Source organism: Phyllobates terribilis, unplaced genomic scaffold (genome assembly GCF_046119375.1).
Source record: "Phyllobates terribilis strain yellow unplaced genomic scaffold, ASM4611937v1 Scaffold_10__3_contigs__length_209671492, whole genome shotgun sequence".
NCBI classification, from domain to species: Eukaryota; Metazoa; Chordata; class Amphibia; order Anura; family Dendrobatidae; genus Phyllobates; species Phyllobates terribilis.
Window position 1 is genome coordinate 124,310,583 of NW_027362770.1, and position 16,882 is coordinate 124,327,464.

At 42.9% G+C, this 16,882-nt stretch overlaps 1 protein-coding gene across 1 annotated transcript in view; it reads right to left on the bottom strand.

The window, feature by feature from the left end:
* The window catches only part of PCDH12 (protocadherin 12), a 34,603-nt gene extending 20,487 nt beyond the window's left edge, over window positions 1-14,116 (bottom strand). Inside the window, exon 1 of the mRNA XM_073649754.1 lies at window positions 10,959-14,116. Coding sequence (XP_073505855.1) covers window positions 10,959-13,865 — 2,907 coding nt within the window. The 5' untranslated portion in view covers window positions 13,866-14,116. The remainder of the gene's footprint in view (window positions 1-10,958) is intronic.
* Window positions 14,117-16,882: the final 2,766 nt, after the last annotated feature.

Sequence of the window (16,882 nt, forward strand, 5' to 3'; positions counted from 1 at the left end):
TACTACCTGGCGGAGGATCCCCTGTTGCCTCCTGAATCCTCCGGGATACCACTCGATGACAAATGGAGAGAGACTTCTCTACACCCGGTACTCAATACTTTGTCCGCTTCGTCCTGTGAGCCTGACAATGGGTACCCCAAAGTGGTAGTTACCTCCGAGTCTCTACACCCCTCCGACCAGGCGGAGGATCTCCAGTTGTCTCCTGAACCCTTCGGGGTGCTACCTGGTAACGAAAGGACAGAGACTCTCCTATACTCTGTACCTGATACCTCGCTCGCTTCGTCCAGTGAGTCCAACCTAGTGTACTCCGAAGCAGAAGTTACTCCCGAGTCTCTACACCCCTCCGACCAGGCGGAGGACCTCCAGTTGTGTTCAGAACCCTTCGGGGTGCCACCTGGTGGTGAATGGACAGAGACTTTCCTATACTCGGTACCCGATACCTCGCCTGCTTCCTCCAGTGAGTCCAACCTAGTGTACTCCGAAGCAGAGGTTACTCCCGAGTCTCTACACCCCTCCGACCAGGCGGAGGACCTCCAGTTGTGTTCAGAACCCTTCGGGGTGCCACCTGGTGGTGAATGGACAGAGACTTTCCTATACTCGGTACCCGATACCTCGCCTGCTTCCTCCAGTGAGTCCGACCTAGTGTACTCTGAAGCAGTTGTTTTCTCTGAGCCTCTGCACTCTTCTGACCCGGCGGAGGACCTCCAGTTGTTTCCTGAATCCTCCGGGATACCACCAGATAACAAAGAGACAGTGACTTTTCCTCATTATGTACCTGATAACCCGTCTATTTCTTCCTGTGAGCTTGACAAGATGTACCTCGAAGCAGAGATTACCCTTAAGTCTCTGTCCCCCTCCAACCCAGTGAACGACTGGTCCTCGAATTCCCTGCGGAAGATTCTGGCAGGCCTGAAGAAGAGGGGGCGTAAGGGGGGAGGTACTGTAACATACCTGGCGGCGTCCTTGCATGGTGGTCCATCTCCCACTGTGCAAGAGGGCGCACTTGATCTCCTGTCCAGAATGTCTCTCTGGCTTCCCTCCATGCTGTCTGTTTGTGTCTGTCTCTGCTGCTTAAGGGCGGCGCCCGATCACTTCCTGCTTTTTGTACCTGCTGTGGGTCACACCCCTTGTGCGTCCTCAGCCTATTGCTGTCTGACACTTGGTATATAGCTCAGCAGCTCCCTTCTATCCCTGCCTGAGCATAGTGTTTTCCTTCAGTGTGTGCTTGCACTCTGAAGGTGCCAGGTCCCGTCTTTGTTTCCTTGTCTGCCTTTCCTGGAGGCTGTATTTCCAGGCCTGTCTGAACTTAGTCCTGTATGTCTCCTGCTTTGCGGTATTAGTTCCCGTGTCTGAACTAAGTCCTGTATGTCTCCTGCTTTTTGTATCAGTTCCCGTGTCTGTACTGAGTCCTGTATGTCTCCTGCTTTTCGGTATTAGTTCCCGTGTCTGAACTGAGTCCTGTATGTCTCCTGCTTTTTGTATCAGTTCCCGTGTCTGAACTGAGTCCTGTATGTCTCCTGCTTTTTGTATCAGTTCCCGTGTCTGAACTGAGTCCTGTACTTCTCCTGCTTTGCGGTATTAGTTCCCGTGTCTGAACTAAGTCCTGTATGTCTCCTGCTTTTTGTATCAGTTCCCGTGTCTGAACTGAGTCCTGTATGTCTCCTGCTTTGCGGTATCAGCTCCCGTGTCTGAACTGTGTCCTGTATGTCTCCTGCTTTGCGGTATTAGTTCCCGTGTCTGAACTAAGTCCTGTATGTCTCCTGCTTTGCGGTATTAGTTCCCGTGTCTGAACTGAGTCCTTTCTGTGTTCTCTTGTCTGTCCTGTCTGAACACGCTCCTTGCCTGTTCGTTCCGCCTTCTAGTGGCCGTTTTCCTAGACCCGCTCCTGTGTCTGGTCTGTCCTGTCTGAACACGCTCCTTGCCTGTTCGTTCCGCCTTCTAGTGGCCGATTTCCTATCCCGCCTGTGTTCCTACCTGCTAGTGCCTCCCTGTCTGCACTCTAGCTGTGCTTGCCTTTACCCCCCTGCCTGCATACCCGCCTGCCTGCATACCAGTCGTGCCTGCCTATACCCTCCAGTCTGTGTGCCAGCCTACCAGCCTGTTCCTGTATTCCCCTGTGTGGGTCAACAGCCGTGTCCGGGGTCTGTCCTGGAGTAGCACCTGGTCCCTCTGCTCGGTTCCTCCTTGGTGCACTGGCGTCGTATGCCGTCGTGCGACCCTGGTCGGATCGGGTGAATACTTAGTCACGCCCCTCCAGGCATTCACTCTCCGGCACGGTCCAGTGGAATCACTACCAATCCCACGCACACGCCGCTTAGCCCGGGCGTGTGCATAACAATTATTATCTTCATTTAATTTGTCTTCAATGAAAAAACACAAAAAGGATTGTCCTAAAGCCAAATTGGATATAATTCCACACCAAACCTAAAAAAGGGGGTGGACAAAAGTATTGGCACTGTTTGAAAAATCATGTGATGCTTCTCTAATTCGTGTAATTAACAGCACCTGTAACTTACCTGTGGCACCTAACAGGTGTTGGCAATAACTAAATCACACTTGCAGCCAGTTAACATGGATTAAAGTTGACTCAACCTCTGTCCTGTGTCCTTGTGTGTACCACATTGAGCATGGAGAAAAGAAAGAAGACCAAAGAACTGTCTGAGGACTTGAGAAACCAAATTGTGAGGAAGCATGAGCAATCTCAAGGCTACAAGTCCATCTCCAAAGACCTGAATGTTCCTGTGTCTCCCGTGCGCAGCGTCATCAAGAAATTTAAAGCCCATGGCACTGTGGCTAACCTCCCTAGATGTGGACGGAAAAGAAAAATTGACGAGAGATTTCAACGCAAGATTGTGCGGATGGTGGATAAAGAACCTCGACTAACATCCAAACAAGTTCAAGCTGCCCTGCAGTCCGAGGGTACAACAGTGTCAACTCGTACTATCCGTCGGCGTCTGAATGAAAATGGACTGCATGGTAGGATACCCAGGAAGACCCCACTTCTTACCCCGAGACATAAAAAAGCCAGGCTGGATTTTGCCAAAACTTACCTGAGAAAGCCTAAAACGTTTTGGGAAAATGTTCTCTGGTCAGATGAGACAAAAGTAGAGCTTTTTGGGAAAAAGCATCAACATAGAGTGTACAGGAAAAAAAAAGAGGCATTCAAAGAAAAGAACACGGTCCCTACAGTCAAACATGGCGGAGGTTCCCTGATGTTTTGGGGTTGCTTTGCTGCCTCTGGCACTGGACTGCTTGACCGTGTGCATGGCATTATGAAGTCTGAAGACTACCAACAAATTTTGCAGCATAATGTAGGGCCCAGTGTGAGAAAGCTGGGTCTCCCTCAGAGGTCATCGGTCTTCCAGCAGGACAATGACCCAAAACACACTTCCAAAATCACTATAAAATGGTTTGAGAGAAAGCACTGGAGACTTCTAAGGTGGCCAGCAATGAGTCCAGACCTGAATCCCATAGAACACCTGTGGAGAGATCTCAAAATGGCAGTTTGGAGAAGGCACCCTTCAAATATCAGGGACCTGGAGCAGTTTGCCAAGGAAGAATGGTCTACAATTCCAGCAGAGCATTGTAAGAAACTCATTGATGGTTCCCGGAAGAGGTTGTTCGCAGTTATTTTGGCTAAAGGTTGTGCAACCAAGTATTAGGCTGAGGGTGCCAATACTTTTGTCCGGCCCATTTTTGGAGTTTTGTGTGAAATGATCAATGATTTGATTTTTGCTTCATTCTCTTTTGTGTTTTTTCCTTGCAAGCAAATTAAATGAAGATAATAATACCAAAGAATTTGTGATTGCAATCATTTTCAGGAAGAAACTGAGTATTATCTGACAGAATTGCAGGGGTGCCAATACTTTTGGCCACCACTGTAGTATAGATTCTTATATTGACAGGCATTGTCATTCACAAATTTGGCTGATGAGAAGAATACATCTCTACAGGATTCTCAGGCGCCGGTCCGTGTGATCCTGATGCGGTACATGGTTGCCACACGTGTGACACACTCGGACACGGATATCTCCGGTACCGGTTTTGCTAGTACCGGAGATATACGGACTTGTGAAACCTGCCTTACGATCATGCTGCTCCCTGCACTGACAGAGGAGAATCCTCACAGCGAGCAGTGCACACGATGTGATGATTTACAAATCTAGTCACATACAGTGACTGCGGACTTGTAACCTTAGGCTAGACAACCCCTTTAATTTTATATTTTGGTAGCTGGAGATGCTCATCTCACCTCAAAGCCCAAGTGACCGTGCTTGCAGAAAAGAAACTACCACAGCTGGGAAGCAGCATGGTGGCTCAGTGGTTAGCCTTTAAGTGCGTGCTGTTCCTGGGATCGATCAGAACCAAAAATAACATCTGCAAGGAGTTTGTATATTGTCCCCGTGTTTGTGTGGGTTCCTTTAGGTTCTCCAGTTTCCTTCCAGACTCCAAACACATACTGATAGGGAATTTGGATTGTAAGCCCCAATGGGGACAGTGATGATAATGTCTGTACAGTGATGAGGAGTATGATGGTACTATATAAGTGAGTAAAATAAGTAAAGTGATAAATACTGATAAATACGACCCACTATTCCATCTATAAATCCTACATCTGCGCTTGTATAGCATGATGTAAAGTCAGCAGAAGATATCACATGTAAAATGTTTAATTTGGGTGGAATTCAGATGCCGCTGCAGCACCTGGATGGAGGCAAAGTGGGGCAGGATGTGGACTGGCGCCAACTCATACAAGGTTTTGACCAGATGTTCCCGTCAGTCACTAGCCAAAAAAAACTTGATGGTTATTGACATTTTGTAGACAATAACAACATGCTAGGCTCTGTGTGTCTGAGGCTCCGTTAAACGTTGATGGGAATAATAGCATGCATCACTTATCCTTTCCATTGACATGACTGTCACCATGATGGAACGCAACAAACACTATTATAAGTCAATGGAGTTCAGTGGTGGCCATTGGTCTCCATAGAATGACGGAGCTGGCTCATAGGATGGAACAGTAAACCAGAAATGATCACGCGGATTTGAACCCCACCCGACGCACTTGCGTATTATAAATCCACTAGATGGTGGCCCGATTCTAACGCATCGGGTATTCTATCCATGATCCAACGCTATCAGATAGGCGCTATCTTAATTATAGGAAATTCCCTTATCCACCATGTTGTAGTTTGGCAAACATGCTCATTTGGAATGTGCGTGTCGCAATAATTGTGCAGTCTAAACACTCGTTCGTCAGGTGAAATGATCTTTGATTTGCACAGATCGTTCGGTGCACATAGGCTGCTAGAGATCTCAGCAGTGCGAGTCCTGTTTACACAGAACGATGCACAAAAGATCATTTCACCCAACGAACGAGCGTTTCTTGCATTCATCTGATGATCTGCAGATTGTTTACAAGCTCGACAACAACGCTTGTTCACGATTATCTTGCACTGTAAATGCTCCTTTACTGTAGCTAGGGAAGATTTAGGTGTCCAAGTGCAGTATCTGAACTGACAGTATTATGAATGCAGCTCTGAAGTATAACTTAGGCTGGAGCTGAGGATCAGTACAAAACGAGTAATGCAATGTATTAATTAAGTACAATTAAAGCTATTACACATTGTATATACTCTACATTACATCTGTTGTATATATACATATATATACAGTTAGGTCCATATATATTTGGACAGAGACAACATTTTTCTAATTTTGGTTCTAGACATTACCACAATGAATTTTAAACAAAACAATTCAGATGCAGTTGAAGTTCAGACTTTCAGCTTTCATTTGAGGGTATCCACATTAAAATGGGGTGAAGGGTTTAGGAGTTTCAGCTCCTTAACATGTGCCACCCTGTTTTTAAAGGGACCAAAAGTAATTGGACAATTGACTCCAAGGCCATTTCATGGACAGGTGTGGGCAATCCCTTCGTTATGTCATTCTCAATTAAGCAGATAAAAGGCCTGGAGTTGATTTGAGGTGTGGTGCTTGCATTTGGAAGGTTTTGCTGTGAAGTAAACATGCGGTCAAAGAAGCTCTCCATGCAGGTGAAACAAGCCATCCTTAAGCTGCAAAAACAGAAAAAACCCATCTGAGAAATTGCTACAATATTAGGAGGGGCAAAATCTACAGTTTGGTACATCCTGAGGAAGAAAGAAAGCACTGGTGAACTCATCAATGCAAAAAGACCTGGGCGCCCACGGAAGACAACAGTTGTGGATGATCGCAGAATAATCTCCATGGTGAAGAGAAACCCCTTCCCAACAGCCAACCAAGTGAACAACACTCTCCAGGAGGTAGGCGTATCAATATCCAAATCTACCATAAAGAGAAGACTGCATGAAAGTAAATACAGAGGGTCCACTGCACCGTGCAAGCCACTCATAAGCATCAAGAATAAAAAGGCGAGACGGGACTTTGCTCAAAAACATCTAAAAAAGCCAGCACAGTTCTGGAAGAACATTCTTTGGACAGATGAAACCAAGATCAACCTCTACCAGAATGATGGAAAGAGAAAAGTATGGCGAAGGCGTGGTACAGCTCATGATCCAAAGCACAGCACATCATCTGTAAAACACGGCGGAGGCAGTGTGATGGCTTGGGCATGCATGGCTGCCAGTGGCACTGGGTCACTAGTGTTTATTGATGCTGTGACACAGGACAGAAGCAGCCGAATGAATTCTGATGTATTCAGAGCCATACTGTGTGCTCAGATCCAGCCAAATGCAGCCAAACTGATTGGTCGTCGTTTCATACTACAGATGGACAATGACTCAAAACATAAAGCCAAAGCAACCCAGGAGTTTATTAAAGCAAAGAAGTGGAATATTCTTGAATGGCCAAGTCAGTCACCTGATCTCAACCCAATTGAGCATGCATTTCACTTGTTAAAGACTAAACTTCAGACAGAAAGGCCCACAAACAAACAGCAACTGAAAACCACCACAGTGAAGGCCTGGCAGAGCATCAAAAAGGAGGAAACACAGCGTCTGGTGATGTCCATGAGTTCAAGACTTCAGGCAGTCATTGCCAACAAAGGGTTTTCAACCAAGTACTAGAAATGAACATTTTATTTATAATTATTTAATCTGTCCAATTACTTTTGGTCCCTTTAAAAACAGGGTGTCACATGGTAAGGAGCTGAAACTCCTAAACCCGTCGTCCAATTTTAATGTGGATACCCTCAAATTAAAGCAGAAAATCTGAACTTCAACTGCATCTGAATTGTTTTTTTAAAATTCATTGTGGTAATGTCTAGAACCAAAATTAGAAAAATGTTGTCTCTGTCCAAATATATATGGACCTAACTGTATATATGTATATATATATATATATATATTTATTTACTATCTATATATAATATACAGTGAAGGAAATAAGTATTTGATCGCTTGCTGTTTTTGTAAGTGTGCCCACTGACAAAGACATGAACAGTCTATAATTTTAAGGGTAGGTTAATTTTAACATTGAGAGATAGAATATCCCCCAAAAAATCAAAAAAATCAAGAAAATCACATTGAATAAATTAGAGAAATTTATTTCCATTTTGCAGTGAGAAATAAGTATTTGATTCCTCTGGCAAACAACACTTAATACTTGGTGGCAAAACCCTTGTTTGCAACCACAGCAGTCAGACGTTGTTTGTAGTTGATGATGAGGGTTGCACACATGTCAGGAGGAATTTTGGTCCACTCCTCTTTGCAGATCATCTGTAAATCATTCAGATTTTGAGGCTGTCGCTTGGCAACTCGGAAATTCAACTCCCTCCATAAGTTTTCTATGGGATTAAGGTCTGGAGACTGGCTAGGCCACTCCATGACCTTACTGTGCTTCTTTTTGAGTCACTCCTTTGTTGCCTTGGCTGTATGTTTTGGGTCATTGTCTTGCTGGAAGACCCAGCCACGACCCATTTTTAATGTCCTGCGGAGGGACGGAGGTTGTCACTCAGTATTTTATGGTACATGGCTCCATCCATTCTCCCATTGAGGCAGTGAAGTAGTCCTGTGCCCTTAGCAGAGAAACACCTCCAAAACATAATGTTTCCACCTCCATGCTTGACAGTGGGGAAGGTGTTCTTTGGGTCATAGGCAGCATTTCTCTTCCTCCAAACACGGCGAGTTGAGTTAATGCCAAAGACCTCAATTTGTGTCTCATCTGACCACAGCATCTTCTCCCAATAACTCACAGAATCATCCAGGTGTTCATTGGCAAACTTCAGACGCGCCCGCACATGTGCCTTCTTGAGTAGGGGGACCTTGAGGGCACTGCAGGATTTTAAACCTTTAAGGCGCAATGTTTGTTACCAATGGTTTTCTTGGTGACTGTGGTCAAAGCTGCCTGGAGATCATTAACAAGTTCTCCTCGTGTAGTTTTAGGCTGATCTCTCACCTTCCTCATGATCAAGAATACCCCACGAGGTGAGATTTTGCATGGTGCCCCAGATCGATGTCGATTGACAGTCATTTTGTATTTCTTCCATTTTCTTACTATTGCACCAACAGTTGTCTCCTTCTCACCCAGCATCTTGCTTATGGTTTTGTAGCCCATTCCAGCTTTGTGCAGGTCTGTGATCTTGTCCCTGACATTCTTAGAAAGCTCTTTGGTCTTGCCCATGTTGTAGAGGTTAGAGTCTGACTCATTAATTGAGTCTGTGGACAGGAGTCTTTTAAACAAGTGACTATGTAAGACAGCTGTTTTTAATGCAGGTAACGAGTTGATTAGGAGCGTCTAACTAGTCTGTAGGAGCCAGAACTCATAATGGTTTGTAGGGGATCAAATACTTATTTCTCACTGAAAAATGCAAAAAAAATTATCTAATTTATACAAAGTGATTTTCTTGATTTTTTTGGGATATTCTATCTCTCAATGTTAAAATTAACCTACCCTTAAAATTATAGACTGTTCATGTCTTTGTCAGTGGGCAAACTTACAAAAACAGCAAGGGATCAAATACTTATTTCCTTCACTGTATATATATATATATATTGATATATATACAGTATACATATATATATATATATATATATATATATATATATATATATATATATATACTGTATGTATACCCACACATTAACATTTGAGCTACTCTTTCACAGGACAATTTTCATTGTTTGTCAAGACTTCCTTCTAATTGTTCTGCAGCAGCTCCAAAGTCATGGCAAGTACTTTACTTATTGAAGAATGTGCAGGAATTAGTAGTTTTTGATTAACTCTTTCATGGCACAAATGAAAATATCACTAGATTTAAAGGGTCGTCGCACTAGAGACTGCCCTTTTACTATGAAAGTCAGCTCTCCTTACCTCAACAAAAGATTGCAAAATGTAAGGAGTTGTCCATGTGTTTGTCTGGTATCTCAGCTTAGCTTCTTTGAAGCGGAGTTGCAATACCACACACCACCTGAGGGCAGGAGTGGCACTGTTTCTGAAAGAATGCAGCCAGGATTTTTTTTAAGTACTATTGCATATAGAGATCCTACTTCTACCAAAGTGAGCTCCTCTGCCTGCTTTTCTCTGTGTTTTATAAGAATGACATCCATGGCAGTATACAATGCTGTCAGTACCTTGTATAACTGTATTAGTCCACAAGCTTGTGCGCAAGTACATTTTGCTTTATACTCTTAGAGTATGTTCACACCAAGTTTTTTGAGACATTCGAAAAAGCACAAGTTTTTCAAGCAGAAATTGCATCAGGAATGTCTCCTTTTTTGGAGGAGTTTTAGGGTATGTGAACACTGTCTTTCTCAGGTGGATTCCACCTTGAATGTGCCTGATAAAGCACTGCAAAACTGCAGCAAAAAGTGAACATAATGCTCAGAAACGACATTGAAACGCTGCGGCGAGATAAACACACCTTTAATAGCAGCTAGTAAAAGTAGCAAAAGTTATAGAAATAGTTTCAGAGAGTTTGGCTTGCGTGTCAACCTCTCCAGTTAGGCCACATTCACACATTCAGTATTTGGTCAGTATTTTAACCTCAGTATTTGTAAACCAAAACCAGGAGTGGGTGAAAAATACAGAAGTGGTGACGTGTTTCTATTATACTTTTCCTCACCTGGTTTTGGCTTACAAATACTGATGTGAAATACTGACCGCATACTGAACGTGTGAATGTGGCCTAAGTGGGGTTGAAGGAGATATAATAAACATGGATGCGCACTTCCTAAAAACAGCGCCCCCTTTGTAATCAGTCAGTTTCTGGTATTGCATTCATTTGGGCAGTCTAGGGACAAGCATGGAGCGGTTTCAGCCACAATTTCTTACATAACTCTCCAATTTAAATCTCTAATGATGTCAGACAATTGTTAAATCCCCCATGATTCAGTATCAGATGACGTTACAAATTGTGATGTTTCTTATCAGTATAGAACAGCTTGGACTTTGGGAAAATAATGACCTTGTGGTTTCTATTTAATACTCTTACTGACGTCTTGAATTCAGAACTGCAAATAGAAATGTCTTGTAATGCATTGACGGGGAAAATTTCTTAATTTCCATTCATATTTCACGTCATATCTGATCATTATGCTTCCTTCCTTGGTTCATTTTGGGTTTGCGTTAGTCACCCTTTGTCATAATGTCATAACTTAGATGGGACAGCAAAAGTGAAATAATAAGTTATCAAGAATGTTAAATGAAACACTGGAAATAGTAGAACCTTAAAGGGATTTCCTAATAAAGATAACCCTTTTAGGACATATGGATATCATAGAGAGAGGCCCCCAGCTTCAGATTCCCCTCTACTAGTATGGCAGACCCGACCCTCCATGTATGACCAGGTACAGATTGCCCTTCGACCGCTATTAATCCCTGGGGGGTTCTAAGACCCCAAAAAAAGGGGTTGCCATGAGCAGGCAACCCTTTTAATTTATGACAACTAGAGGATAAAATAGCAGCATAAACTAATCACAATCTTAATGCTGATAAAGATAAGAAGAACTTGGTCTTACCTGTACATGTGGGGATTGCATTGTGAGTTCCACCGCTTCTTTCTCCGCCAGTGCTACCATAGACAAACGTACCAGGCTTCTGATTATTTGTTCCTTAGAAGATTGCTCTACATTCTTTTGACGTCTCAGAGTTGGAGATGTGGCTGGTGAAAAGTCCTCTTCATTGAAGATGATGGGTTCTGATGGATTGGCATCATCATATGCTCTTATTTGGGGACTTCCTGGATTTTTTAACGTTTTGTTGCTTGCAGGAAGGGTTGCGTGTGTGTCTTGGAGGTTCTCTCTTGAGCAACTTCTCTGTCTTTGGTACTGTAAAGTTCGGCATACAGAGGGGGGCAAAGAGAAAGAGTGTTCTAAGTCTGGAAAATCTTCTTTAAGTGTATCAGGGTTATGCTGGTTTCTTAGTGTACGGTAAAGAGTGGGTGTTAGATGAAAAGGAGTATGGAGGGATTCATCTTCTAGCATTTTTTCACCTTCATCTGAGCCAGGAAATTGCTTGGCTTCTTCTATTGGTGTGACGGGTTGTTGTTGTTGCCTACCTCTGAGTACAGGAACCACATGAATATCTGTCTTTTGGATTTGCCTTTGGGGTCTCCTCGGTTGCTTTCTATAAGCTGATTCTTCTTCCCTACAATTGTAAGCTCTGTTGTCCTTTCTGTCCACACGACAAAAGGACATTACAAGAGCTAAAATCAGAAGACATATTGCCAAAAGGACAGCCAGGCAAATAACAATCACCATTGATAAGCTTAGTTTTCCATTGGATTCACTTGCTGAATTTTTCAGATGGTCCAAGTGGCTACTAAACATAACATGAAGAAGAGCTTTTGTCTCCTGATGAGGCGTTCCACAATCTCTGACTGTGACTTCCAAGTCAAATGTATTTCCAATAAGGTTACTAGCATTGCTTGCATTTAGATATATATGTCCAAGATGTTCATCCATAATAAACAAGGCTTGGCGATTACCTGTCAGTTGGTAGAGAAGTTTTGCATTTTCCTCTGAGTCTGCATCAGTAGCCACCACTTGATATAATGGATGTATATTGAGTTTTGCAGTCTCTGATAATATTTCATCTGATGTATATCCAAAAGCTTCAGAATTGGTAACTTCCATTGCAGAAAGAAAATACCCTGTCTCGGTGTTAACAAGGACGGTAATGCTGGCCTGACCTCTCTTAAGTTTTGGTTGAACGATCAGTGGACTATTATCATTTTTGTCCTTTACCAATACTTTAACAGAAGTATTACTGCTTAGTCTCGGGTCTCCATTATCTTCTGCTTGGACTAAAAATGTAATTTCTTTAATTTCCTCAAAGTCTATGGACTTAAGTATTACAATTTCCCCTGTTCTGGAATGGATGGAAACTAATGAAGATAGCGGTATTCCATAGATAACCGAGTCAATAATACTGTATGTGACTTCAGCATTATTTCCTTGATCAATATCATGAGCATTTAAGGTTAGGAGATGAGTGCGAGGAAGACTGTTTTCATCTAGGAAGACATCATAGCTTGACCTCTCAAAAATAGGAGGATTGTCATTTGCATCACTAACACGAATTTTTAAAGATTTCGTAGCAGAAAATGAAGGCTCACCTTGATCTTTAGCTTGGATGGTCAATTCATACTCATCCCACTTCTCTCTGTCCAGTATGGCATTGGTTATTAAAATATAACTGTTACGATTAGATTTCTGCAACCTAAAATGTTCCTGGTCTTGAACTAAATGGCAGTGCACCAGTCCATTCTCACCAGAATCTGGATCATTGAGCATAATCAGAGCTACAAAACTGCCTAATGGAATGGCCTCAGATACCACGATTTCTGAAGAATCCTTGGAAGCCCAAGTGACTTTGATATTCGGTGCATTATCATTAATATCTAAAACTTTAATTACCACTTTACAGTGAGTAGGGATAGGATTAGGTCCTAAATCCTTTGCCTGCACGTCTAATTCATAAGAACGTCTTTCCTCATGATCAAGTGATTTTTTCAGAACTATTCCACCTGATTTGGGGTCAATGGTGAACATATTGAGGACATGTTGAGGATTGTGTTTACTCAATGAGAACTCAATTTCACCATTTGGACCTTGATCTGGGTCGGTGGCAGTAAGATTTATAAGAAGTGTACCAGGTGAGATGTCTTCTAAGACTTCTAGAATAACAGAACTTTCTCCAAAAGTTGGGCTGTTATCGTTAGAGTCCAAAATATTAATCCTGACTTGGACAGTCCCAGATTTTTGTGGATGCCCTCCATCCAAAGCAGTTAGGACAAGGTTAAAAGAAGATTGCTGTTCTCTATCCAGTTCCTTTATCACCACTAATTCTGGATGTTTATTGCCATCAGAACCAGAAGTAATATTTAAAATGAAGTGGTCATTGGGTGAAAGGGTATACATCTTTACTCCATTGCTGCCACTATCGGGGTCCCAGGCTTTGTCAAGAGGAATTCTTGTCCGCAGAGAAGCACTCTCTGAAATCTCCATATCCAGTTCTGGTTTGGGAAATATTGGTTCATTGTCATTGATATCCAAAATCTCAATTTCCACATGTACTAAGGACAAGACCTTGGTTGCCAAAACATTAAAAGACAAGATACAATGTCCATGAATGTGACAAAGCTGTTCTCTATCCAGACGTCCGGTAGTCGTCAAAGATCCACTTTTTAAGCCTACTTGAACTGGAAAAAAGTGACTCTCCTGCATAAGCTGATATTCTTCATTCAAATCTTTTATCCATCCTGGTACATCGGATATGTGTCCAATAATTGTGCCTGTGGGTACTTCTTCTTTGACACGAAATCTCACCATTAAAGAAGATGAATTCTTGCAATGAATTTTGTGATAGGAGCAAATAAGTAGAAGAGGATAGATGTGGTTGATGATCCTAAGAATCCCATCCATGGTTCCTCGCAAGTAATGAGGGAAAATAAGTATTTTCAAAATTGGAGGTTCAGCCGGAGGCCCTCAAGGTTCTCTTTAACATCTCACATTGGATTCCATGTAGTCTGTGGTACAGACTAGGTCTGTAGCCCTTCAACAGGGCTGCTGGCATTTACACACTTCAGTGTGGCCAGACAAAAGGTTATGCATGATGTAGGGAAGAATAGTAAAGCAAATGAACTCGGGGAGGGGAAATGTGACAGAAAGTTATGACTTGTTTTCCCAGGGAGCACAGCCGTCCTCCTACAGGAAGAGTGATGAGGAAGGAACTATAAGTCGGCTAATGGACAATAGTCCATTAACCCCTCCTTCTCCAAATTGAACTTCAATACCCTACAAGAGACTTCATTTCCTGATCTCATTATATAAAATGGTTAACTGTTTCCATTAACAAGACAGATTCTCAGGGCTCTGTTACAGAAACCATATTGGGAATGATGTAGTGATAGTGATAAGAACAGTGAGAGTCCAGTAACCATCAGATAATCCTCTCCTCAGACAGATATCCCCCCCAAGAGAAAATGTAGAGACAGATAAGAAGATGGAGGGCTAAGATGTAACCACATTCAGCCCACAAGTTAAAAATGAAGTCATTAAAAGCTTCTGCAGGGAGACGCGGTTTATTGATAAAGAATTAATAGCCGAAATATATGGAAAAGGAAGAAATAAATCACGGGATATGAAAATAAACACATTCAGTCAATTCACTAATGCTCGATAAACTCTAGGCAGACTTTAGCTTACTATATTCTGCATTTTGAAAAGATATACAGTACAGACCAAAAGTTTGGACACACCTTCTCATTTAAAGATTTTTCTGTATTTTCATGACTATGAAAATTGTACATTCACACTGAAGGCATCAAAACTATGAATTAACACATGTGGAATTATATACTTAACAAAAAAGTGTGAAACTACTGAAAATATGTCTTATATTCTAGGTTCTTCAAAGCAGCCAGCTTTTGCTTTGATGACTGCTTTGCACACGCTTGGCATTCTCTTGATGAGCTTCAAGAGGTAGTCACCGGAAATGTTTGTTGTTTGTTTGTGGCCCTTTCTGTCTGAAATTTAGTCTTTAACAAGTGAAATGCATGCTCAATTGGGTTGAGATCAAGTGACTGAGAGTATTCCACTTCTTTGCTTTAATAAACTCCTGGGTTGCTTTGGCTTTATGTTTTGGGTCATTGTCCATCTGTAGTATGAAACGACGACCAATCAGTTTGGCTGCATTTGGTTGGATCTGAGCACACAGTATGGCTCTGAATACATCAGAATTCATTCGGCTGCTTCTGTCCTGTGTCACATCATTAGTAAACACTAATGACCCAGTGCCACTGGCAGCCATGCATGCCCAAGCCATCACACTGCCTCCGCCGTGTTTTACAGATGATGTGGTATGCTTTGAATCATGAGCTGTACCACGCCTTCGCCATACTTTTCTCTTTCCATCATTCTGGTAGAGGTTGATCTTGGTTTCATCTGTCCAAAGAATGTTCTTCCAGAACTGTGCTAGCTTTTTTAGATGTTTTTTAGCAAAGTCCAGTCTAGCCTTTTTATTCTTGATGCTTATGAGTGGCTTGCACCGTGCAGTGAACCCTCTGTATTTACTTTCATGCAGTCTTCTCTTTATGCTAGATTTGAATATTGATACGCCTACCTCCTGGAGAGTGTTGTTCACTTGGTTGGCTGTTGTGAAGGGGTTTCTCTTCACCATGGAGATTATTCTGCGATCATCCACAACTGTTGTCTTCCGTGGGCGCCCAGGTCTTTTTGCATTGATGAGTTCACCAGTGCTTTCTTTCTTTCTCAGGATGTACCAAACTGTAGATTTTGCCATTCCTAATATTGTAGCAATTTCTCGGATGGGTTTTTTCTGTTTTTGCAGCTTAAGGATGGCTTGTTTCACCTGCATGGAGAGCAACTTTGACCGCATGTTTACTTCATAGCAAAACCTTCCAAATGCAAGCACCACACCTCAAATCAACTCCAGGCCTTTTATCGGCTTAATTGAGAATGACATAATGAAGGGATTGCCCACACCTGTCCATGAAATAGCCTTGGAGTCAATTGTCCAATCACTTTTGGTCCCTTTAAAAACAGGGTGGCACATGTTAAGGAGCTGAAACTCCTAAACCCTTCATCCAATTTTAATGTGGATACCCTCAAATGAAAGCTAAAAGTCTGAACCTCAACTGCATCTGAATTGTTTTGTTTAAAATTCATTGTGGTAATGTCTAGAACCCAAATAAGAAAAATGTTGTCTCTGTCCAAATACTGTATATATGGACCTAACTGTATATATGCATATATATATACTAGCTATTGAACCCGTTCTACGCCCGGGTGGCGAGCATTTTTATTGGTATATGGTCTCCCATGCTGGTATGTGCTGCCTCCCTCCTTGTATTTGTGCTGCCCACATCCTGTCCCCACAATCCAATCCTGGTATACGTGGTACCCCTCAACCCCAATCCTGGTATGCGTGGCACCCTTCACCCCCAATCCTGGTATGCGTGGCACCCCTCACCCCCAATCCTGGTATGCGTGGCACCCCTCACCCCCAATCCTGGTATGTGTGGCACCCCTCACCCCCAATCCTTGTATGCGTGGCACCCCTCATCCTTATCCTGGTGTGTATGGTATCCCTCATCCTGGTATGCATGGCACCCTATCCCTCACTCCCAATCCCGGTATGCATGGCACCCCTCACCCCCAATCCCAGTATGCGTGGCATCCCTCACCCCCAATCCCGGTATGCGTGGCACCCCTCATCCTTATCCTGGTGTGTATGGTATCCCTCATCCTGATATGCATGGTACCCCATCCCTCATCCCTATCCTGGTGTGTATGGTATCCCTCATCCTGGTATGCATGGCACCCCATCACTCATTCCCAATCCCGGTATGCATGGTACTCCTCATCCCCAATCCCAGTATGCCTGGCACCCCTCATCCCCAATCCTGGTATGCGTGACA